At 61.3% G+C, this 23008-nt stretch overlaps 1 protein-coding gene across 1 annotated transcript in view; it reads right to left on the reverse strand.

Annotated features, from left to right (window-relative positions):
• GAS6 (growth arrest specific 6) overlaps positions 1 to 23008 on the reverse strand; it is a gene marked incomplete at its 5' end in the record, with an annotated part of 31937 nt that overhangs the window by 3834 nt on the left and 5095 nt on the right. The window contains 10 exon segments of the mRNA NM_001315742.1: positions 2046 to 2214; positions 3221 to 3385; positions 5299 to 5488; positions 5735 to 5853; positions 5938 to 6059; positions 6480 to 6602; positions 9990 to 10112; positions 10727 to 10849; positions 16121 to 16183; positions 17689 to 17713. Coding sequence (NP_001302671.1) covers positions 2046 to 2214; positions 3221 to 3385; positions 5299 to 5488; positions 5735 to 5853; positions 5938 to 6059; positions 6480 to 6602; positions 9990 to 10112; positions 10727 to 10849; positions 16121 to 16183; positions 17689 to 17713 — 1222 coding nt within the window.

The following is a 23008-nucleotide window of genomic DNA, read 5'->3' on the forward strand; positions in this document are numbered from 1 at the left end:
TTAGAGGTGCCGACGCCTCAGCTCTTGGGGAGGGGAGGCTTCTCGGCAGGGGGGGAGGGGGGGGGCTTTTCAGGCTCTGAGGCCCAGGGACTCCAAACCCACTGGACCTGCCAAGGACGGTGTCTGCTTTGCCAACAAGTGCTTTCTGAGCTGTAACGTGGACCTTAACGGTACAGTTCAGATTTAGTAAAAATGCACAGAGTTCTAACTGCCTTTGGCCTTCGCTGTCGTAGAACAGACAGATCAAAATCAGGCAGCAAAAAACGGCGAGCAGGCCGTGACGGGCAGCTGTGCCTGTGGTGTCTGTGCTACAAGTACATTAAGTGAAAAAAAGACTAAATATTTACATTCTATGACTTCGTATCACACAGTCCAACCATGTTTGCACGCATAGGTCTGTGCGTATGAAGTGAAGACTCGAGGGTGGCGTGTGCTCTGTATTGGGTGGCCTGTGTGGTTCTCTTCTAAAAACACTTTCTATGACACCTGGAACCAATACAACATTGAAAGCCAACTGCATTTCAATAAAAATAAACACAAAAGCCCCTACCTTCAAGCACATGGTAACGCTTTTGACTATGAAAGCAAAGACAGAGAGATGGTGACAAGGTCTGATGGTGGCCCTTTCCGCTAAGGAGGAAGAAGCAGGTCCCATCTCCTCCGAGCTGGTGGGCCCACTGGGTGGGAGCCCACTGGGTGGCGGTGAGGTCTGAGGAGGGGGCCTGCCGCCTGCCCTCCTGGGTGGACCAGGTTTGGGGCAGGTCACATGTGCGCCTTTAACTGTGAAAGGCTTGGGGTTTAGGGACAGAGGAGGCAGGGGCACCACAGTGGGACTCCTAGGGCAAGAATGTGGGGGGCAGAGGTGCAGTGCCAGGGTTGGCCCTGGGAGACAGAGTGTGGCAGCAAGGCTGGGAGCTGGGGCAGGGAGGTGGGGGGGAGGGGAGAAGGGGGCTGGGGAGGGCGGGTGTGGGGAAGAGGGGACAGGGGAGGAGGGGGTGTGGGGGAGGAGGGGGTTGGGGAGCAAGGGGAGAAGGGGGGCATGGGGAGGAGGGGGCCGGAGCCTCCCTGCAGGGCAGTGTCCTCGGGCCAGAGACCCAGGAAGGCAGGCGCACCACGGCCCACTGCCCAGGCTCTGGCGGCCCTGCCAACGCGCAGTTCTGTGTGAGGGGCCTCCTGGGCCAGGACATGAGGCTCCCAACACCCTCAATTCAAGAACCACGGAGTCTCTTAGCCGAGGCGGGGTGACAAGGCGGGGTGCGGCTGGTGTGGCCTGGGAAACCAAAGTGAACTTCAACCCTAAGGGAAAGTTTGGGGAAATCCTGGGTCCAGGGTCAAACAGAACCGCCCCCACCGCGGCCTGATTGCTGCCATCCAAGTCCTCAGAACAGAGGTAGCAACAGTAGCTCGGTCCGTCTCACATACAGTGATGTCCACACACTCGTGTGTTAGCGCGGGAGATTCATTTGTCTTTACGGTAACTTGTCACCAAGCGATCAGAAGAGGAGCTGGCTGTGCTGTGTCCTAAGAGGCTCCGGGCCGCCCTGCGTCCCCTGCAGCCGCACCCACTCCCGGCCGCCCCCCGCCGCGGCCTCCGCTCCGGGACGCTGCGCCTCCGCCTGTTCTCTGCAGGTGGAGAGGGGGCTCCTAAAAGCCTCGGTGTGGAGGAGAGTCGCAGGGCTGGGCCCCGGCCTGTTCCCCGCAGGCAGCCTCTCCCTCCAGAACCCTGAGTTCGCAGGCTCCTTGCCGTGCTGCCCTTCCTGCTGCCTGCAGCCCTGGGACCGTCCCCGTGGACGAGCCTGTCTGGCCTCAGAACCTTCTGCCAGGTTCCCTCAGAGCCTGGCGTCACCACAGAGCCAGCTCAGCCACCACAGTGCCACCAAGGCAGCCCACCGCGCCCCCATCCTTCCCTCCTCACTGCCCGGTGAGGGCGCTGCGCCCGCCGCAGAGCCCTGCTGCCCCCAGCGCTGTCGCCTGCCCATCGGCTCTGAGTGCATCTCGGCTGGAAGGACAGCGACGGGAACAGCCACCCCACCGCGGAGCCTCACCGTAGTCCAGGCTGTACAGGGCGAACCCAGTCCCGGGGAAGAAGGAGCCCCTCTCGGTCAGGGAGAAGCACTGCATCTTCGCGTTCACGCGGACCGTTTCTTGGATGGTGGTGTCCTCGCCATTCAGCCAGTTCCAGCTCCTCATGCAGCCGTCGAGACGGGGGTTCATCTGGAAAGACAGAGACCCCGGTGGTCTCCTGGAAGCCGCACGTGCTCCCGAGACCATGACGCGGGCAGCGACCCTGGGCCACGCCGGTCACACGTGTCCTCTGGGCTCAGGCACGTGGTGTCCACTGCACACGTGGACAATCCTGCTGGAGGTCGCGTCACTTGAGGGCTCCACACGTGACAGTGACTCACGGCAGGACACCAGGCCTGCAGCACACGCCCGCCTCCTCTGTCCGCACCTGGTCTCCCCACTCACCCCGCAGAGAGGGCGCTGCCTGCCGCCTGCGGAATGTGGGACGAGGGTACAGGTACCCAGAGCTGTGCCTGGTTGTTCTTACCTGGCACCCAAAGCACAGGGGACATGCGGGTCAGGGGCTGGGGACCCTCGCCTTGCCCTGTGGTTTGAGCAGATCAGGTCACCTCCACCTCGTCTGCAGAACGAGGAGGCCCGAGGGGTACGATGGGGCACCTGGGTGTGGGACACCCTCACCCCTCCGCCGGAAGACGGTGCTGGCACACCCTCCACGCGGACTTGGTCCTCGTGTTTGGTGCGGAGATCAGAGTCAGCGCCTGGGGTTCCGGGGCGGACACTGGCATGTGGGGGCAGGGGGAGGACTCGAAGGGAGAGGACTTTGAGAAAAGGCCCACACTGACCTCCCGTGGGTCTTTCCCCTATGGAAATCCCGGCAGGGTTAACACCCCAATGTTCTTGGGAACTGTCCAAAAAAGTTGAGTATTCTTTTTTCACAGAATAATTTCATTGTGAATTATCTCCTCTGCAAAATAGACGATTTTATTATCAAGTCACACAAAAACTCCAGTGAGTTTCATAGAAAGAGACGATGAGGCTAAGGGTGTAGCTGCGCCTGTGGCTTGCTACGGTCTAGGAAACGTTTGCTTTCCTTGGGGCCCTTTGAAACCCCGTCGGTGCTGCCCGGGGCCCCCAGGGTTACATCTCGACCTCACCCACCCCCGGCTCAGACCCCGGGGGCCGTGGTGGCACTTACGGGCTGGACGAGGTCCTTCTCCTTGAAGGGGATCCCCCCCACAGTCAGGTTCAGATGGTACAGCCCCCTGTCCAGCTGGAACAGCTCCCCGGCCACGGCGATCTTCATCACAGCGTCCCTGTTCACCTTGACCACCAGGTTCCGCTCAAGCTCCTCAACAGAGATCTGAAGCACACAGGTGCTGTGAGCGCTTCTGAGGGCATGTCCAACCTTGGGGGCAATTTCCATCACCACCTGGGGCCAGGAGACCCCCGGCCTTGGCGGGGGGGACCATCACCCATCACCACCTGGGGCCAGGAGACCCCCGGCCTTGGCGGGGGGGGGGACCATCACCCATTACCACCTGGGGCCAGGAGACCCCGGCCTTGGGGGGACCATCACCCATCACCACCTGGGGCCAGGAGACCCCGGCCTTGGGGGGACCATCACCCATCACCACCTGGGGCCAGAAGACCCCCGGCCTTGGTGGGGGGGACCATCACCCATCACCACCTGGGGCCAGGAGACCCCGGCCTTGGGGGGACCATCACCCATCACCACCTGGGGCCAGGGGCCCGTGCCCATCACCTATGCAGCCTCCCTCCCGTCTACGGTGTGGCTGGGGCACTCCCTCCCCCTCGCCCTCCTCCTGCAAGCGAGCCACCTGGAGTCAAGCCCCATCTCTGGGCTCTAAACTAAGCTGCCTTTGGGGGTGGGAACTGTGCCTGAGTCACTGCCCCCGGGGTCCGCTCTGATGGCTCTGTTCCCTGTTCCCTTCCTGGTCCTTGGCCTCCCCCACCACTCAGCCGTGTTGAAGCCAGGAGAACACATTTTCTTTCGGGATCTCCGGCAGCCATTCAGGGCCTGGCCTGGACTGAGTGCTGAGTGAACAGATGAATGCTTTCTAAAACTTTCCACTGTTCCCTTGTAGGAAAATTTAAAACCCATCACTCTACACACCATGCATCTTCCTAATGCTCTAGAAGCCCACCCATTTCCTTTTGGCTCAGGTAGAGAAACGCTTCGGTCAGCACTTGGGTCCGAATTTGGTTGGGAGAACCCAACGTCTGTATGAAGTGTGGGGGGTGGGTGGGGCACGGGGCGGGCAGAGGGCACTTGAGCTGGCCCTGCTCCTGAAGGAGCAGTTCACGTCTGGCGTGGGCCGGCAGCTGCGGCCGTCCACTGGCCTTGCCTCCTCCAGCCCGCTCCCACGGGGCAGCGTCCTGGCCCCGCCCGGGATCCCTGGTGCCCCTCTTGCCGTGTGGCAGCTGACTGTCTGAGCTGTAGCTCTGCTGAAGCCCCCTGCCCCCACCCCATGATCTGGAGGTGCTTGTGCGCTGGGAGCTCAGGAGAGGAGCTGGATGTCACTGATGGTGGAAATATTAGCAAATGTCTACAGTGTTTATTTGCAGAAGCCAGGGCAAGTTTTTCCATTTCATCCTCACTTCTGGAGGAAAAAAGAATGCTTTTCCCATTTCTCTTTCAAGCATTTACTTCTAAAAGCCTGCTTCCAGCTAGGGGGCCTCCAAGTTTTGGGAGGGAGCCCGTGTGTGGCAGAGGCTTTGCCCTAGGCCTCGTGATGCTGGGCCAAGTGCCGCGGGACAGGCTCAGGGCTGGCAGGGCGCTTTCCACAAGGAGGCACCCGAGCACAAGCACCTGCGTGTCGCGGGAAGGGAGTAGCCCCAGAGGCCGGAGCCCAGGACGGTGCCATGAGTCACATGTGACCTGCCCACACTGTCGCAGTGTGGATCTGCTGGCCACGGCAGGGGGGAGCCGCCCCAGACCTCAGCCGGATTCTCAGCCTCTGAATAACTGTCTGAACTGGGGGCCTTCGGGTGGGGAGTCTGGTGTCCAGCAGCCCAGGTCTCCGTCCAGCTGCCAGCACCCAAGGACACACAGAAGACACAGCCAAGTGTCCCCGCGTGGGAGCCACGGCTCTTGCAGTAGAAGCCACGCTGATCACGTGATGCACCAATGCCCATCAGAGCGCAGACTTCCTGCGGCGGGGCTCTAACCGCTGAGCAAGTGAATGCAAGCAAATGCTGGGTGCCCGGCCCAGGAGCCCGGGCCGGCCCGGGGAGGGCAGCAGCCACACTCACTGTCTGCCACACGCCGTGGTTGATGACGGGGCCGCTGCTAGTGACGCGGCCGACGCCCTGGTAGCGGAGCTGCAATTCCAGCCGGCCTGCCCGAAGGCCTAGGACGATCCAGGTGCTGTCCTGACGGCCGCCAGCGAAGAACAGGACACCCTCGGGGTCAAAGGTCCTGAAGTCGAACTCGGCCACCAGTCTGAGCACCAAGAAAGGAGCAGGTTATGCGTGGGCCCCGGCAGGTGGCTCCTCCCCACAAAAACCTGCCTGCATCCCGGACGCCAGCAGAGGGGTTCCTGGGGGAGGCAACTGGCCAGCACTGACCCAGAGGCCCACACCACTGTGCTGGGACTGTGGACACGGCAGCCGGGACGTGGCCCAGGCCTGCAGATGCAAAGCTAACATCTGGCCGTACCCTGTTCCCTCTGCCTTGTGGCCCCCTCACCTTGTGGGCTGCAGCCGTTTGAAGCGCAGCCTGATCACAGGCGTCCCACTGAACATGCGGCCCAGGTACAGGGACTTCACACTCTTGGCCACGTTGAAAGGCACACAGGGCAGGATGTCCTGTCAGACGGGGCAGCCTGTGTCAGGTGGGGCCTGAGGACACTGCTCCCAGCAATCCACCCCCCCCGTGGAACCTGGAGCTACCTCACAGGTGCTCATGTCCTGGGACAGCTTGAGGCCCCCGCGCCCATCGCAGTGGCAGGTGTAGCTCCCTGGGGAGTTGACGCAGGCCTGCTCACAGCGTCCCTCTGCGCACTCGTCAACATCTGCCGGCCACAAGGACACACCTGAGCCCGCTGGCGCCATCAAGTATCCGCTCGTGGATCCCACTGCCGTGGACACGTATCCCGAAGCCAGAACCCGGGAGACCCCAGTCCCTCGGCCCCCACCTGGCTGGTCGGCTCTTTCCTGGGGAAGCGGTCATGGCCAGGTCAGTGTGGGCCTGAGGCCAGCGGAGGGGAGATGGGAGAGGCCGGGCGGGACCACCCCCACACCCGCGGTCCCGGGCAGGAAGGGGTGGGGGGTGCATACTCCTCTGTGCCCCCAGGCGCTGTGAACGCGTCCTCAGTGTAGCAGGTGGCACCGAGGGCAGAAGCCAGCTGCATACACGGCAGGGCCTCCCCCGCGCCTCTGGAGGGTGGGGAAGGTGCCCAGTTGCAGCGCATGTACGCACGGTGGGGCGGTACCTCGGCAGGCCTTCTCCTGGGCATGGAAGGCGTAGCCCTCGTCACACAGGCAGGAGTAGGAGCCTGGCAGGTTCTGGCATCGAGCCTCCCCGCAGGCGCCTGCGTCCGCGCACTCGTCCACATCTGCGGGAGACCAGCTGCGTGTCAGGTCCGCCAGGCCTGCTGGCTCCAGCCCGAGATGTGCTACCGCCCAGGCTTTGTGCACAGCCGGGCACCAGGCCCTGCAGCGTGAGCACCGCCTGGGGAGCCAGCACAGCTCCCCTGGGCGTGCTCGGGCCCTCCCCCTCCCCTCCCCCTCACGTCCCCTCCCACTTCCCCCTCCCTCCCGGCCTCGGGGCTCTGCAGCTCCAGCCCAAGAGTGTGGTGGGGTGGGGAGCATTTCTGCTCAGGGACCTGCTGAGAGAGTTGGTCCCGGACACGGCTCGAGGCTCGGGCTGGCCGTGATGCACACCGTTGCTTAACTCAAATGACCGCAGGCCAAGAAGGTAAAAATCTCACCCCCAGGGCCTGTGACCCGAGGTCCCACCCTGCGTCCCTGGAGCCGTGAGCAGACGGCCTCACTCAGGCTCCCTGCCCTCTGCCTCCTCCCGCTGCCCGGGGCAGCTGCAGTCATGGGGACCACCTGCCAAGGGTCTGCCCTGAGCGCTCATCCATTCTGCCACTTCGGCAGACAGGTGGAAAGAGGCTGCCGTTAAGAACTGCTTCCTACAGAGAAAGGATCTCTGCAAGGTGCGACAGCTACGTCGAGTAACACCAGCTCCACAGACGGCAGCACAGGATGTGTGGCAGAGGTGCCCAACCACTCGTGGCCTCACTACAAGGAGGCTCAGTTGGGAACGGGCTGGCACAGATGGCACATGCCCCCCGAGAGGAAGCCTGTAAACTGAGAGGTTCCACGTTGTCAGGACTGACGTGCGCCGATGCATCAGGAGCCAGGCTAGGCCAACCCCACGACCACAGGGCAGCCACTGGGGGTGGGGGCAGGAGGGGCACCCTGCTCACACCAGGGCCCACCCTGCACTAGGCAGCCTCAGCAGCACCCCCACTGGTGACACCACAACCGCAGGAAAGCTTGTGGCCCACCCTGCAGTCTTTGCCAACCTTAATGGGTCATGAAAGCTCAGGAGCCGAGCGACACCAGCTGACCAGCCTCCGGACGGTCCTAAGTTGGTGGCCAAGAGAGTGCACAGCGACCCGCCCCCACAGGCTGGGCAGCACTTCAGGCAGGGCGGGCCCCGCGGCCCCCACGGTCACTCTGTGATGAAGGGGCCCTCGAGCCGAGCAGCACCAGGGCCCCACAGGGCCTGTTCGAACAGAGGGCCAGGCCAGCCCAGACCTGAGACTCAAGTGGGTGGGGTCCGAGAGGCTGCACCTGGCTCGGCTCAGAGCAGCTGCAGGAAAGGTGGCTCAGGGACGCTCCCCTGACAGGGCCTATCCCAGGTACACCTCAGCAGACCCAGAAGCAGTGGGCGGGGCCTTGATTCACTGGGCCCCGGGGCCTGAGTCACTTTCCTTTCTGCCCCCACAGGGCCTCCAGCAATGGGGCAGGAGGAGCTGGGGCCAACGGTGCCCTGACCTCCGTCCCCCTTAGGCCCCCACCCCACCAGCGCTCTGCCACTTGAAGACGCTGCTATGAACCACAGAGCTAGATGGGGCAGGCGGGCAGGCGGTGTCAGCACCAGCACGGGACACCCAGGCCCAAACCCACCGTGCGCTGCAAACAGAGGCCCACCTGCCCTGAAACAGGTACAAGTCCTCCCCTGGGAGCCCCTGTCTGCCTCTCCCCTGAGGACTGGGGCTGGCTTCCAGGCCGCATGGCTGGGGACCGAGCCCAGTTCCATCCTACAGCCAAGGCCACAGTGCGGAGGCCTGAGTCCGGCCCCCAGCGGCCCAGTTCTGCCCTTCTCAGGAGGCTGGGGAATGCTCTAGAAGCGGGGGCCTGTTCACAGCATCTTAGCGGCTGACCAAGGACACGGCAGGGCGTCCAGGCTTCCCCAGCCAGGGCGCGAAGTGCTTCACGGCCCACAGCCTCCCCTGCCCGGGGCTGGGATCTCCAGGTCCCAAAGTAAATGGGGCGGGCCAAGAGAAAGGGAGGTGCTGGGTGGGGCTCTGCAGGCACACCCCGAAACCCAGCAGCAAGGGCAGGGCTCCTGCCCTCATGCTAATAGTTAATCAGTCAGGCTGACGAGAGCGCCTTTCGCCAGCTACCACAGCCGGCAGAGAACCTCACCCCGCCATCCTGCACGCTGCCGGGGGTAAGACAACAAGATGCAGGGGTTCACTCAGACCACCAGAGTCCTCCCCACCCTTCCCACACTGAGTGGTCTTCGACGTAAACTCCTGATTTGGTCTTTAGGGTTTTCCAAGGAGATTAAAGCAAAGGCTCCCCGACAGAACAGTGGTGCCTGGGGCATCCAAACAGAGTGGGGCTCCCCAGCACCTGAGCCCCACGGTCAGTCTGGGGGAGTCCTCTCAGGGGCAGGAGAAGCGAACCCTGATCAGAGAGCTGCTGGTCCCCAGGAGAACCGGGGACAGGCCCTTGGGTCACAGGGAGCCCACCAGGCACTGTCTAGGTTCTTGCACCCAGCAGCGGGCGTCCGCAGCGGCTCCCAGAAACGCCGCATGCAGGCTGAAGTTCAAGTGTGATTGGGCGGCTGTGCTGAGGTGGAAGCAGACAACGGGGAGCGCGGGGTCACCTGTGCACACAGGTGGAACGCCTCCTGGGCCTCGTCAGGGCTGGGCGCCACCAACGTGCACAAAAACAGAAGCTGCTGGTGCAGGAAAGTCGCCCTCATGCTGACTCAGACGCGCGTTGGCGCCAGGCCTGCCCGGGCCCTCACGCCGCTTAGCTCTGAGCAGACTGTCCCTCCCGTTCCGGCTCCCAGGGGAGCCGGCCCACGGCTCCGAGATGAGCCCAGACTCTCAGAAAGACGTGGCAGGTGTGGGGAGCAGGGCGGGAGGCAAGGTGCCCTGTGGAGCGGGGTCAGAGTGCGGCGCCTCCCAGGAGGCGCCGGTTTGGGGAACCCCAGGAGGAGCAGGCCTTGCTCCGAGCGAAGCGGCCAGGTGGGTGTGGGCGGGTGGGCTCCCTGGGACCAGCCTCCGCCCCCGCTCCCCGCCCACAGCCCCGGAGAGTCCTGGGCCTGACACGCACAGGAATGTCTGCCGACTCCGCGGCCCTGGAAGGAGGCCCGGCAGCACCCCCCTCCTGGCAGTTCCCCCCCCCCCGACTCCTGGCAGCCACCCCCCTCCCCGCTCCTGGCAGCGAGCACGGTCTTCTCGGCTGGGGCCGGCCTGTCCAGAGCCGGGTGAGTCAGCCTGTGAGGTGCTGGGGCAGCTCCCGTGGCCGTGGACATGCCCGGGCACGTGCAGTCTCTGCAGGACTCCCTGCCCGTCCCCCACCCTGGGAAGCAGCCACCTGCAGGGCAGTGCGGTGACTGCAACTGCAAAGTGGACGGGGAGGGGTAGATGGGGGGCGGCCAGGGGACAGAGGTGGCCTCCCCAGGGCCTCACCGTGGCAGGTCCGGCTGTCCGGGGAGAGTGCGTAGCCGCTGTAGCAGGCACAGTGGAAGCTGCCCAGCTTGTTGTAGCACACGTGGCTGCAGCCCCCGTTCTGCTGGCTGCACTCGTTGACATCTGGGAATAGGACACAGGGACAGAGGAGCCAGAGTGACCCACAAATTGCCTGGGGCCCGCGGCAGCGTCTGCTCCCCAACCCCATGAATCCACCCTCAGGTCGTGGGTGGGAGGGCACAGGGCTCCCCACTGCAGCGAGGGGGCTGCCCAAGGGCCGGCAGTTGCGGGGGTTTCTGTGGCGTCTCTGCTGCCCCCGCCCAACCGCGGGGAAGTTAGAGGTGAATGCCGCCTCCTTTTCCATCAGGGGCACTGAGACCATGGGCACTGTGGGGCCTCCAGCTGCCCCCGAGGCCCCAGGCCCCTCCCCCGTGCCCTCCAGGACCTCGCCTGGCTCAGGCACTGCTCAGGGCTCAGCACAGTGGCTTCTCCTTCCTGCACCGTCCAAACACTTTTGCTCTTGGAGCACCTGGGGCGGGGGGCAGCCCCCCCCCGCCCCGAGCTGAGCTGGGGCTGCCTCCCTAGGCGGCCTCGGCACCCCATCTGCCCGCTCCTGTCTCAGCCAGATGGGCCAGCGTGCCGCAGTGGGGACAGGCAGCGCGAGAGGAAGAGCAAGGAGTCTCAGCCCTGCAGCCGGGGGCCCTGGACACACATGCCCTGAGGCCACCTGGCCTTACCTCTGTCACAGAGTCGCCCCCCCCAGCCGTCTCTGCACTGGCAGTAGAAGTTGCCCATGAGGTCTTGGCAGACTTGGGTCCCCTCCTTGTCACAGGGGTCTGGAGAGCACTGGTCAGGCAGCTCTGAGTCAGGAGGAAGGAGAACAACTGCCCTGAGCTGGTCCTGGCCAGCGGGATGGAGCAGCCACAAGGCAGGTCGGGCCCCGGATGGCCGCACAGAACCCCCACCTCTGCGCAGAAGAGGTCACAGGACAGGCTGTCCAGGCCCCTGGCTGAGCCCAGGAAACTCAGGTCAGCGGGGAGGGAGTGGGCGCCCATCCACTGGCCAGAGGTGGGGGCAGAGGAGGAGAGGAGCGGGCCTGGCCGGGCCCCAGGAGCTCAGGCCTCCTGGGAGCAAGGCTGCAGGGCCCTGGGCGGCCCACAGGCCTGCCAGAAAGATGCAGACCATCCTGCATCCCGGTGGCCGTGTCCACCCTCCCACTCTCACAGACAGGAACCCTTTGCAACACTCTCTCCATTCGCCCCAGGGATGTGGCCGCCTCCCCAGCCACCTGCCCCTGGCCAGTCCTCGAGGGCCTCCCTGCCCCTTCCAGTGCCCAGTGAGCCAGGGTCTGCCCGTCACTGCGAGGTTCTCGCCTGCTTCCAGGCCTCTCGGTGAGGAGGTTGTCACGAATGCAGGGGACACGGGCCTCTCCACGCAGAGCCAGGACTCGAGAGGAAGGCTATCACTGCCGCCAGGGCCACTGGCTCCTTCACGGGGCAGCGAGCAGAGTGGGCATGGCAGGGAGGGGACACGGGGGAGAGGAAGTCACAGGGGGCACAGGGAGGGGGCACAGGAAGGGGACACGGGAAACAAGGGCTGTGTCTGCAGAAGGGAGGCTGGAGAACAGTGGCAGATGTATGTTCTCTGCTGCCACCTGCACAGGTTCTGCAGAGGCTGCACCGGTGGCCCCGGCTTCCCGAGCCCTAATCAGCAGGCCAAGCCCGGTGTCCAGCTCACACAGAGTGTCCGCAACTGCCTGCATCCAAGCAGCCAGTGGCTCTCCCTTCTGTCCCTCGGGAGACATGGCCTCTGCTCCGGACGCGGCCCAGACTGTCCACACACACAAACGGCCCCAGGCTCCCTGGGTTCCTTCTCTCCTCCTGTTGGGGGTGAACATGGGCCTTGTCCAGCCCCTGGTGGCCCAGGGTCCATGGCTGAGGTCCAGACGGAGGCCTGGCCCATGCTCACTGCCCGTGGATCTGAAAACTGTGCTGACGTTGGATGGCAGCCCTGCTCCTCGGTCTTGTTCCCAGGTGTGGGGACCAGGCACCCTGCCCAGCGGCCCTCAAGGCTGGGGTCACCCAGGCAGCTGGCTGCCAGAGACCCCCAGGCCTGGCCCTTCTCTCCACCCAGCGCCCTGGTCACCTCGCACCCAGGCAGCCACCTGCATTGGCTGAACCAGGCACCACCGTGCCTGTCACCTCCTGCGTGAAGAGCCCATCCCAGCGCTGGGAGGCAGGCCCGAGGGCAGCCCAGCGCTGTGCTTCTCCAGCTTTTCCTCTGCCCCACCCCGTGTAGACCTGAGGCCAGGTTCACTCCACGGCCTGTCACTAGGAACAGGCTGAGCCTGCGGCGCTGCTAAGCATGGAGAGCACCGGCGTCGGCCTGGTGGAGGCCGGGCGGGTGGGCACTAGCTGCCTGCTTATCACTTCCTCCTTAGAACACCTGCTTCCAGCCGGATGCCAGCCTGGGGGCAGCGTTTCCACCAGGGGCTGGCTCCTGGTCACGGGAGGCCAGTGAGTCCCGTGTTTTCCCAGCTCACCCAAGCTCCTGTCAGCCCTTGTCCTTGCCACGGACCCAACTCAGGCGGGTCTGGGCGCCTGGTCACTGTCACTGGGGACCCTCACAGAGCCCTGGGCTTCCTGGGGAATCTGCATAATGGTCCGTATCTGAAACACCGGGACCCCGTGTTCTTCTCGTGGCCTTTTCGCAGGACACCTCAAAGCCTGCTTGTTTTGCACAATGACAGCCAAAAGACACTTTTGAGTGTGGCCCAAACACAGCACCTCCCAGGATTCTGGGACCCTTGCACAGCTGTCTGTGTCAGGCTTCGTGAACACCTTCCACCCTGAAGCAGGTAGGACCTGGGTCCAGCAACCAGACGGCTGAGGGAGGGGGTCCAGGGGGTGGGTCGCCCGCTGCTGCTGTGAGCCGGGGGAGGGGGGTCAGCCCTGCGGCTGCTCCGGCTGCCCCCCAACACCGATGGGCTCTGCTCTGGGGACAGAAGGGCTGGGTGGGCTGGGATCAAGCCCAAGCTCAGGACCAGGATGAAGGGATGGGTCTGCTTTCCTGACCCCGACTTGGCAGGACGGAGCTCCGAGGGTTCAGGGAGCCCAGGGTGGGGACACGTGCCACTTCTGGCAGCTTTGCTTAAAGACAAGGGACTGACCTGGGTTCCTCGCCTTCGTCTAGAATCTGCCTAGAAATTCTCAACCCCCTTTACAACCTCAAGGGCCTCGGCCAGGAGGCCGATGCTGAGCCTCCCTGGGGTGGGGCCGCCCAGGTCTTTGGACAAGACCCGTCCGGAGAGAACCCAGCCGCCACTGCACATGTTCGGTGCCCTGTGGGGAAGCTTATTTCTAGGACAGAAGGAAGGACGCCCGCAGCTGCTTGCAGACTCCCGAGGAATTAAGCGGACACTGGCGAGGCCCCGGAGGGTGCCCCGACGGCCCGACAGCCGGGGCTGCGCAGGTGGCGGGTACCTGGCCTTGTGCATCTGCCTGCTGCTGCAGACGCCTTTCTTGGGGGCTTTTCGTTCCTCCTTCCAGAATGTCAGGAACATGGACACGCATGCAAATGCCAGCTCGTCATTCCCGAAAAAAGACAAGTGGCCATCGGACCACCTGGCCAGAGGCTCCTTGGAAAAGCCAAAGGCAAAGCCCCGAGCCCAGCCCCCGGGGTCCAGGAGGGTGTTTGTGAATAGGATGGGGCCTCGGCAGGACAGGAGGCCCCAGGCCCGGGGCCTGTGGGGGCCGAAGCTGGACCTTTGGGAGAACTGAGAGATGGTCCCTCTGAGGCTGTGGCTTTGACTTCAATGAAGAGGACAAAGCCCCGGTACGAGCTGCCCATGACGCCCAACGACCCTCTCCTTCGGTGGGGGGCGGGGGGCGGCAAAGCAGCCTGAGCCGTCTGCGTACATGGCGGCCTGGAGCCGGGGGGTAGGTGCATCCTTCCTCACAGCCTCCCCAGAAAAGAGGCTGTCGGTGCACAGCTCAGGCTTCAGGGCGTGTCCTCACACCCAGGCGGCTTTCAGGTGCAGCCCAGGCGCCTGAGGAGGCCCCGGGCCGGGGGAGGCTTGCTTCGGGCAGGGGCTCCTGGTAGGGACACCAGGCAGGGAGGTGGCTTCCTAACCTGCTGGAAACTGCATCTGATGCACCAGGCCTCGCAGATTAGCCCCAAACATCAGCTCGGAAACAGCCCTGGGAACCCCTCTGTGTGGCGCAGGAGGAGAGGAAGGCCTAACCTGTCAAGGACCACCTCTGCCAGTCACAGCAGCTAAGTCACCACCACGAAACCTCTCCTGCTGCAGCCCTCCTGGGGGAAGGTGCTGGAACGAAGGGTCCCCCTCACTGCATCAGGGATGGTTGAGGCCTGTCACACACTAAAATGATACGTCAGACAGTTTTTATAGAAAATCTCAAGTAAGGGGATGTCTGAAACCCAGGAACAAAAATAACTGGATACATCTGAATACACGACTTAAAAAGAAGGAATTGGTTTGGCAAATCGACAAAAACAAAAACCTGCCCGAACCAGGAAGCTGAAACAGCCGTGGTGCTCCAGGTCTGCCAGAGGCCAGCGAGGCCTGGTGACGGCTGGGCAGCTGAGGTCACAGTGGACCCTGGGGTTGCTCCCAGTCGCCTGCGGTATGTGGCCCTAGGTTCTGGCCCCTTCTAGTTGACAAGTGACAGCGGCCAGCCTGGGCTGCACTTGCTATCGTGAGGCTGCCCAGGGTCAGCCGGGCGCCTGGGTCTCAGGCAGTGCCAGCCTCCCCTCCCCCTCCTCACACCCCTCATTTCCTCTGCATCCGGGCTGGGACTGGGGCCTGTGACCCGGGGCATCAGGCAAGGCCAGCGGCTGGCAGGTGGCAGGCAGGAGACGGGTTGCAGCCCTGGGTCCCCTGCCCGCCCTTCAGACCCTGTAGGGCAGGTCTGAGCCAAGCGACCACAACCTCGAAGCCCTCAGGCCGAAGCCAAGCCCCGAGTCATGCTCAGCTGAGACACAGTTTAATGTATGGCTTAACACTCACGCAGCAGGACCCAAAAACATCGTAATGTAAAGTCACCACAATAATAAAGATGCATGATGCGCTGAGGGAAAATTTTGCTACGTTCAGTACAAATGTCTCATTTGCAGAATCTATCAACAGCTCCTACGGATCGAGAAAAGTAGGCAAAAAATATGAACCATTCACAGGAAAAGAAACACAAGGTTCCCAAACGCATGAAGCGTAGCCTCACACACTAGTAAAAAACATAAACTGATTTGACTGGGGCTCGTTTTTTCACCTTTTCTTTCCTTTTTTTTCTTTTTTTTTTTTTTTGTCTTTTTTGCCTTTTCTTGGGCCGCTCCCGTGGCATATGGAGGTTCCCAGGTGAGGGGTCCCATCAGAGCTGCAGCCACTGGCCTATGCCAGAGCCACAGCAACGTGGGATCCAAGCCGCGTCTGCAACCTACACCACAGCTCATGGCAACACCAGATCCTTAACCCACTGAGCGAGGCCAGGGACCGAACCCACAACCTCATGGTTCCTCGTCGGATTCGTTAACCACTGCGCCACGACGGGAACTCCTCACCCCTTCTAGCGGAAGGAAAAAGAAATCCACGAGGTTGGCCGTGTGGGTCTACCTCCAAGCTGAGAGAGCACAGCCTCTGCCTGCAGCTCCCGCCCCTGCACTTACCCCGCAAGGTCTCTGCAGAGAAGGGCATCACGCTGGCTTTGTCATAATCAAAGCCGGAAAGAGCCCAGTCCGCCAGCACACACTGGTTAAACAAGGATGCACCCACCAACTGCCAAGGGGGCATGTGTGCCTGCTGACAAGGGAGGTACCCCAAGGGGGGGGTGCGGGGAGTGGGGTCACGGGTACAGCCAGCTGTCGTCACTGTGGGAACAAGGACTGAGAATGTTCTAGAGCCAGTGGCCATGGTGACCAGGAGGTGGGGCTGGACGTGGTTTACAGTTTATACATGTGCATTTTTTTGTTCAAAAAGCCAAAGTGTACTTGCTTAAAAAAGGAAATTCAGAGCGGACCTCAGGCCCCCAAGACAATGGAAATACTCAAGACTCCTGAAAAGACAGCAAAGCCCAAAGTCGCCCAGACTCAGGGGCTTCAAGGAAGGGGACACTTACTCTGCACACAGCTGACAAAATCTGGGTTCTTCGTGTATGGAGATCCGTGTTTACTGATGCATTCTGCAAGACAGGGTAGGCCGAGCGTCACTCCCCTCCTGGGGCCGGCCAGACCCGACGCCTGGGAAGGGGGCTGGTCACGCTTACAGGGCACCTGCATCCTCCAGCTTCTGCTGACACAGAACCTTTAACACGACAAGAGAGGATGCCTCCGCCAGCGTGGTGGCCCTCTGTCCCCAGATGCCTCTCAGGCAGGCTCCCTCTGTTGTGCCAGGGTCACGGGTAGCAGTGGTCAGAGAGCTGGCCTCCACCTGGACCTGTCTGAAGGGCAGTCTCTGGAGCGCTCCGAGCTGGCTGAGGGGGGTGCTCCCCGCTGGGGGCCGGGCGGGGGAGGGATCTTGGGCGTCTGGAGAGTCTGACCTTGACCTTGGGCACAGTGGGTCTCTGCTGCTCATCCACACATCAGAGGACGTGGCCCTGGCCCTGGCAGCAAGGGACATGGCCCAGGGACCAAATCCACACACCTGGAGCAAGGCCGCCGGGCAGCCCAGAGCCATGGTCCACTGCCTGGGGCCAGATGCGCACGCAGGGCAGTGCCGCTGCGAGGCTGTAAGGCCAGCGGAAACTGACCCAGGTGCACTTTACACAATTAAAAAGGAAGGCCCTGGAATACATTTCACTCGTTTTAAGGGACAGATATCCAAAAAACCCTTAAAACAGAACTAAGGAGCAGTTCCTGGGGGAACATTTGGCCTGTCCTGGTGAGACTGGGCTGCCTTTGCCCTTGATGCTCGTCCGCTCCCGAGCTTTCAGTGGGGCTTTCCAGAGGCCCCCACACAGAGACACAGCTGCTCCAAGGCCAGAGTGTCTGCGTGTACATTCCTGCTGTTCAAGTTAAACGAAGTCTTTTTTTTTTTTGCTTTTTAGGGCCACATCCATAGCAGACAGAGGTGCCCAGGCTGGGGGCTGAATGAGAGCTACAGCTGCTGGCCACAGCCACAGTCACTGCAACTCAGAATCCGACCCGTGTCTGCAACCTATACTACAGCTATAGGTCTGGGTCAACACCAGATCCTTAGCTCCCTGAATGAGGCCAGGGATGGAACCCGAATCCTCATGGATACCAGTCGGGTTCGTTACCACTGAGCCACGATGGGAACTCCTAAACAAAGTCATTCTGAATGTTCTCAGCATTAATAATATGGTATCAATAAACAGAGCCCCCCCCCCAGCTCTTTGGGGTCTTCAGTAATTTCACAGGTGCAGAGTCCTAAGACCAAAAAGCCCAAGAACCACTAAATCAATCACATTCCCAAACAATGAGCTAAGCCTAGAACCAGAGGCAGAGCAGAGGTTTGCGAAAAACGCCACTGGACCGGGGCTGTGCCAACATGGTCACTACAGCATAAAAGGCCAAAAGGATTCAGCCTGTGAGCTCTGGATGGTTCTGAACTCACTGTGTGGTTAAGCATCTTCCCTCCAGGAGCAGCCTGGCGATAAGATTTGACTAGCTGCTCCTCCAACATGTAACATCTCCCCACCTAAAGGAAGCAGTGATTTCAACTTACCTAAGTATCTTGGATAAAAGTATTCCTGCAGAAACAGAAAAGGAAAAGGCAGCAGTTAACCGGCAGGGTGCCATGCATGGCGGCGCAGACGCAGCTGCTCAGCCGAAGCGCGACCTTCCCCCGCAGGGACAGACCTGGGGACGCAGGCGTTTGAGGGAAGCAGCTCGGCACCTGCAGGATGAACAGGGCCCAGGAAGCGGCTTTCTGCCCTAAGATCTCGTGGGGGTGGGGGGGCGTGGCTTCTGCAGAATGACGTCTGCAAAGTGACCAGACCGGCTGCAGCAACACAAGGCCGTCTGCTGTCACTCTGCATGGGGAGGCGTCTTTGCGGAGGGCGGGAAATGTGCCACATGAAACCCAGGTTTTACACCTCGTGGACGCACGGGCCTCTGTCAGGCTCTCAGCACTGACGGTATTCACAAACCAGACGGCTGATGAGCGACGCAGCGTATGAGCGGAGGGCGTCAACGGGGACGCCCTGCATCCGTGAATGCAGATGGAGAGGGTGGCTCCGTGCAGGAACCGTCAAGCCGGAGAACAGCTGCCTGCCCTGGCCAGCCACAGCCTGGACCCGCGCACTCGAGGCCCCGCTCAGGCCCGTCTCCGAGTGGGCTGGCCCTAAATCCCTGATGGAGCCAAGTGGCGGGAAGTGGGTGTCACCTGCGTGCTGGTGTCCCATCTCCCGGCCACCCTCCCAGGAGGCCCAGTTAGCCCCATTTCACAGTCGAGTGGACGGAGGCTCAAGGTGGACTGTGGGGCTTGTCCCGTCACAGTGAGGGCAGAGGTGCCCACCCTGTAGGACCCGTGCTTCATGCTGGCTGGTTCTACACAACCTCACTGTCCCTTCTGCCTGTGCCTGGCCTGGACCCTCAGCCTGGGTAGGTGGGGATGCCCTGCGAAGGCACCCTCAGATGTGCTCTTAGAAAGGAACATTCCGGTAAAAATGTGATCTTTTAAAGCTCAACTTCTTTGAAAGACAAGGAAGGGTCAGAGCAAGTTTGGGATTCAGCTTGTGTGACAGCTGCAAAGGTGACATTCATGCAAATGTGACCAAGAGGCAGGCAGATGTGGGGGGGGCATCCCAGGCCCTGGACCACCCTGCTTCCCTTCCTCGCTTTTGGTCCTGCACTGGCCAGCTCCCAGGACAGACCAGCAGGGTGACCTGTGACAAGCGCTCTGGGGGTCTCAGGGTCCCCCAGGGTCCACTGGGGCAGTGGCACCTCTCTGGATTAGAGGAAGAACAGAGGCCACTGGGTTTGGTCACAAGGGAGGGATCCGGTTCTCAGGTAAAAAGCTTAGGATGGATGCAGAGACTGCGGCTCAGGGTTGGGAAGCCAACGGCCAGGGTCAGCGCAGGGACTGGACATGACTAGGAACCTCGGGGCAGGCACCCGAGGACACAGGAACACCTCCACGGTACAGCCTTCCAGACAGGGGTGTCGCCCTTTTCAAAGTCATGAATCGTGATGTGTGATGCGTTGCAACGACCAGCTTGACTGCTGTGAAAAAGCGCCAAGGATGGAAAACCAGCTCTTGTGCCCTCGGTGCCACCCTGCTCCCCGCGGTTCTGTACACCCGGGAGCTTGTGACCCGAAGCTCCTCCAGGAGCTGAGCCTGAAGGCAGCTGGGGTCTAACGAGAGGCTGCGATTCGTTGTGCAACTACAGGAGAGAGTGTGTGAGCTGACCCCGTCTCCAGGATCCGAATGGGGCAACAGCAGAAGCGCGTGCCCTGGTTGTGGGTGAAGCCCTGGAGAATTCCGTCTTGGAACAACCTCCCCATGGCCTCTGCCCCACGCTCACCACCAGGACTCCAACTGCCCTGCAGGGTCTGTGCTCGGACAGTGACCCCACCCCCTCCGCCGCAGAGGTCCGGAAAGGACAGAGCGGCCCCCTGCGGGCTGGGTCACCCCGGGGACCTCGGACTAGCTCCCTCTGGGCAGCCGCCCACCCCCAGCTCCGAGGGCCTCCTCTGCAGCCGGGAGAGGGTTCCCGGTGGTCTCCCCATCGCCCGCCGTGCTCTGAGGCTGACAGCAGTCACCTCCTGCGGCTTCTGCACAGGAGCGTGAGCAACGGGAAGGTTCTGCACACGCGTGTCCACGGTGCCTGGATCTTCTGGTCGGGGAACATCTGGGACTTTACCTGCACTCACACAACGCGCCAGGAGTCACAATTCACACAATAAATATGGTTATTTCTCAAAAGGCAAACTGCGAACTTGTTACTTCCTTTAATACGTCACCGCCTGAAATTTTGTTTCCAAGAATCTCGACTCTTAACAAAGTGGGTTGAAGTTCCAGGGTCGCACGGCTCCGCTCACCGTCAAGACGCGTGCAGACCGCCTTTTCCCGGGAGCAGGGGCAGGACTGACTAACCTTTGGCCGTAGTGCTGCTAGCAGACCTGTCTTCCGGGAGACGGTCAAGGTCGTGGCGGCTTGAGTGGCCACTGCCGAGGCTCCGGCTTCCTACGACTGTGAGTGGCCCTCCCCACGGCCCTGCGCCCACGTGGACCCCAAGGACTCATGACCCCGGGGCTGGCGTCACCTGGCTCCACACGTGTGTTCCTAGCACGGTTCATACCAACGCCTTCTTTCCTTCCTTCCTCCCAAATTCATTTCCTAAGAGTCTCCAAAAAGCATGCAAAAGACTCCGCACGACTGAAGGACAGGAGCCTCGGGGCTCCCCCAGCCCCGGCTCCAGCCTAGAGCACCCCTGGCAGGACCCTTGAGGGGGCCTCACAGACGCCATGTGAGGCTGCTGCAACCCCCCTTCCTCGGACGCTAGGAAGGGTGGAGCCAAGCCCTGGGGTCCCCGCCCAGTGGCAGGGTGACTGTGGGGGCAGCAGACCCCAGGCCCCACCGCAGCGCTGCACCATGTGTGAGGTTTCTACAGCCGCACTCGCCCCTCTGCCCCCATCGCTGTCCCCTGGCACCCAGCACACACCCGTGCGACAGGGACAAAGGCCGAGCTGGGGGCCCTGCGGAGCTGCTACTGCCCATGGAAAGCCTGGTTCCCCAGGTCTCTCCAGGTCAGTACTGTTCGGACGCTCAGGGCCTGGTGTGGGCAGTGGCTCTCAGGAGCGTGGAGACCCTGGTCCCCTCACCTATTGTGTGCTTTGGTTTGGCTGCTATCTGCACCTGCCAGAGGCACATCCCGGCTCTGGGTACCCACTGCGCCGCAGCTGCCAGGGGAGTGCATGCAAGGAGGCCCTGGACGCCCCTGCCAGCAGCAGCCAGGCCCAAAGGCAGCGGGTGGCAGCCTGCCCTCACTGCCCACTGCAGGCTGCCCACGCAGGCTGCCTACGCAGGCTGGTGGGCGACTGCTAAAGCCAGTGTGGGGCAGGGACCAGGGCGGCAGATTGGGGCTGGCCCTCCAGACACTGGATTAGGAGCTGCAACACAGGTTGTGTGCGTGCAGCTAAGAGGCCCTGTGTAAGGCGTGTTGTGTGGGAGTTCTTGGAAACGGCTAGTGACACTGTCCCCTTTCGGCATGAAAATACTCTTGGAAGTTAACCTCCTAAAATAGGTTTGCTTCAAATAGGTCCCCCTGTGGCAGAGATTCGTGGTTGCTGCCCAACATCCAAAATTCTCCCTCCATCCTCCCAACACAACTCTGGATTTATATAGGGCTGCAATGCACCAGCCACAGGACCACCCTTCCCAGCCTCTCTTGCCACTAGAGGTGGCCGTGTGACTCAATTCTGGCCAATGAGCCAAAAACAGAGAGTGAAACTGAGTGAAGAGTGTGTGGTGCTTGGTTTTCCATCCTCCTCGCTGGAATGCAGATGCGATGGCTGGTACTCCAGCGTCTTGCTCAGCGTGTGAGGCGGCCTGTAAGACAAAGGCCCTGCACCGTGCAGTGAAGCCCAAGTAGGTCATGTAAGTTCCAGCCTGTCTCCTACCTTTTACTTGAGAAATAAATAAACTATCTTGTTTAAACCACTGTGGTTTGCATTTTCCAAATGTATAGGGCAAAAATTCCAGGCTTGCTGAAGTCGACAAATTAGTGCAAACAGATTTGTGATGACCTGCAAAGTAAAGTCACAGATCTACCGAGAGCGAAGATCGCACGAGTCAGTGAATGTTTTGGGAAACATCCACCACAAAGGCATTGATAAATAAAGGTTTAGGCCCGTTAGCAATGAAAGAAGAGAATGTTTGCAAGTAGCACAGAATGAGTGCTTCAAGAGAGAACGACCTGACTGCCTACGATGGAGAAAGGCTCCAGAGAACACGGATGAAGCCATCAAACATCTTCTGCAAAAATATCTCCATTCATGGGAAGAAGAATGTCAACTTGCTAAAAATCATTGTCTTGGAAAAAATATGCCCTGCTCCGCCCTAAAATCTTACTTCAATCTTTCCTTGTTCTAGAAATTTAGTGCCTAATTACACTGACAATCCAAATTTCATGCAGCATGAAATGGATGCACTTGTTTTTATAATTTAGTTTCATCCTCAAGATTGATTTGTACACTCACTGTGTAATCCACTCAGTTTTGAGTGGGTCCCTCTAAGTAGCTCTCACCTTCACAGCACTGGCTGCTCATCCACAGCTTTGCTCAGAAATGCCTTTGTTCTCAAGGCCAAAAGCATCGATGCCACTCACCTCAAGCTGAGTGGCTCAGGTGCTCAGGGGCAGGAGAGGAAACAACTGAGCCTCGCTGGGTACTAAGCCTCGCTGGGTACTAAGCCTCACCAGGAACTAAGCCTCACCTGCCGGACCTGCCACTTCCTCGCTGGGAAACGAGATTCAAGGAGGTGAACCAGCACAACTTTATTTAAACCCTGGCTGTGCTGTGTTGAGGGATTTCTAAGCACCAGGCCCCGGATAAGTTGTCCCCAACCCTCTGTGGTGGCACAGAAAGGACCCAAAGACCTCCAGGCCCTCGTCCCTGGCGGCTGTGAGTGTGGCGGGCTGCAGAGCATGGGGCAGTGAGGTTGCTGATCAGCTGACCATGGGAGGAGGTGATTCTCCTAGATCATCAGGCAGCTCAGGGGACCCCAGGGTCCTCAAACGTGGAAGAGCAAGGGGCAGGGCCGAGAGAGCCAGAAATGGCAGCATGGACAGAACGGCCCACCTGCCGCTGAGAATGTGGAGGAGGGGCCACAGGCCAGGGATGCGGCGCCTCCGGAACCTGGAAAAGGCAGGCACAGACCCTCTCCCCGAGGCTCCAGAAGGAAGCAGCCTCAGTAGACGTTTCAGACTCTGGCCTCCGGAAGGGACGTTTGTGCCGAGGTGTCACAGCAGCAACGAGGAAACAGCCCGTCTCCCCACAGTCAGCTGGATGCTTCTGCCTCCACTGACGCTCAGACGGAGGTG

Source organism: Sus scrofa, chromosome 11 (genome assembly GCF_000003025.6).
Source record: "Sus scrofa isolate TJ Tabasco breed Duroc chromosome 11, Sscrofa11.1, whole genome shotgun sequence".
Taxonomy (NCBI): Eukaryota; Metazoa; Chordata; class Mammalia; order Artiodactyla; family Suidae; genus Sus; species Sus scrofa.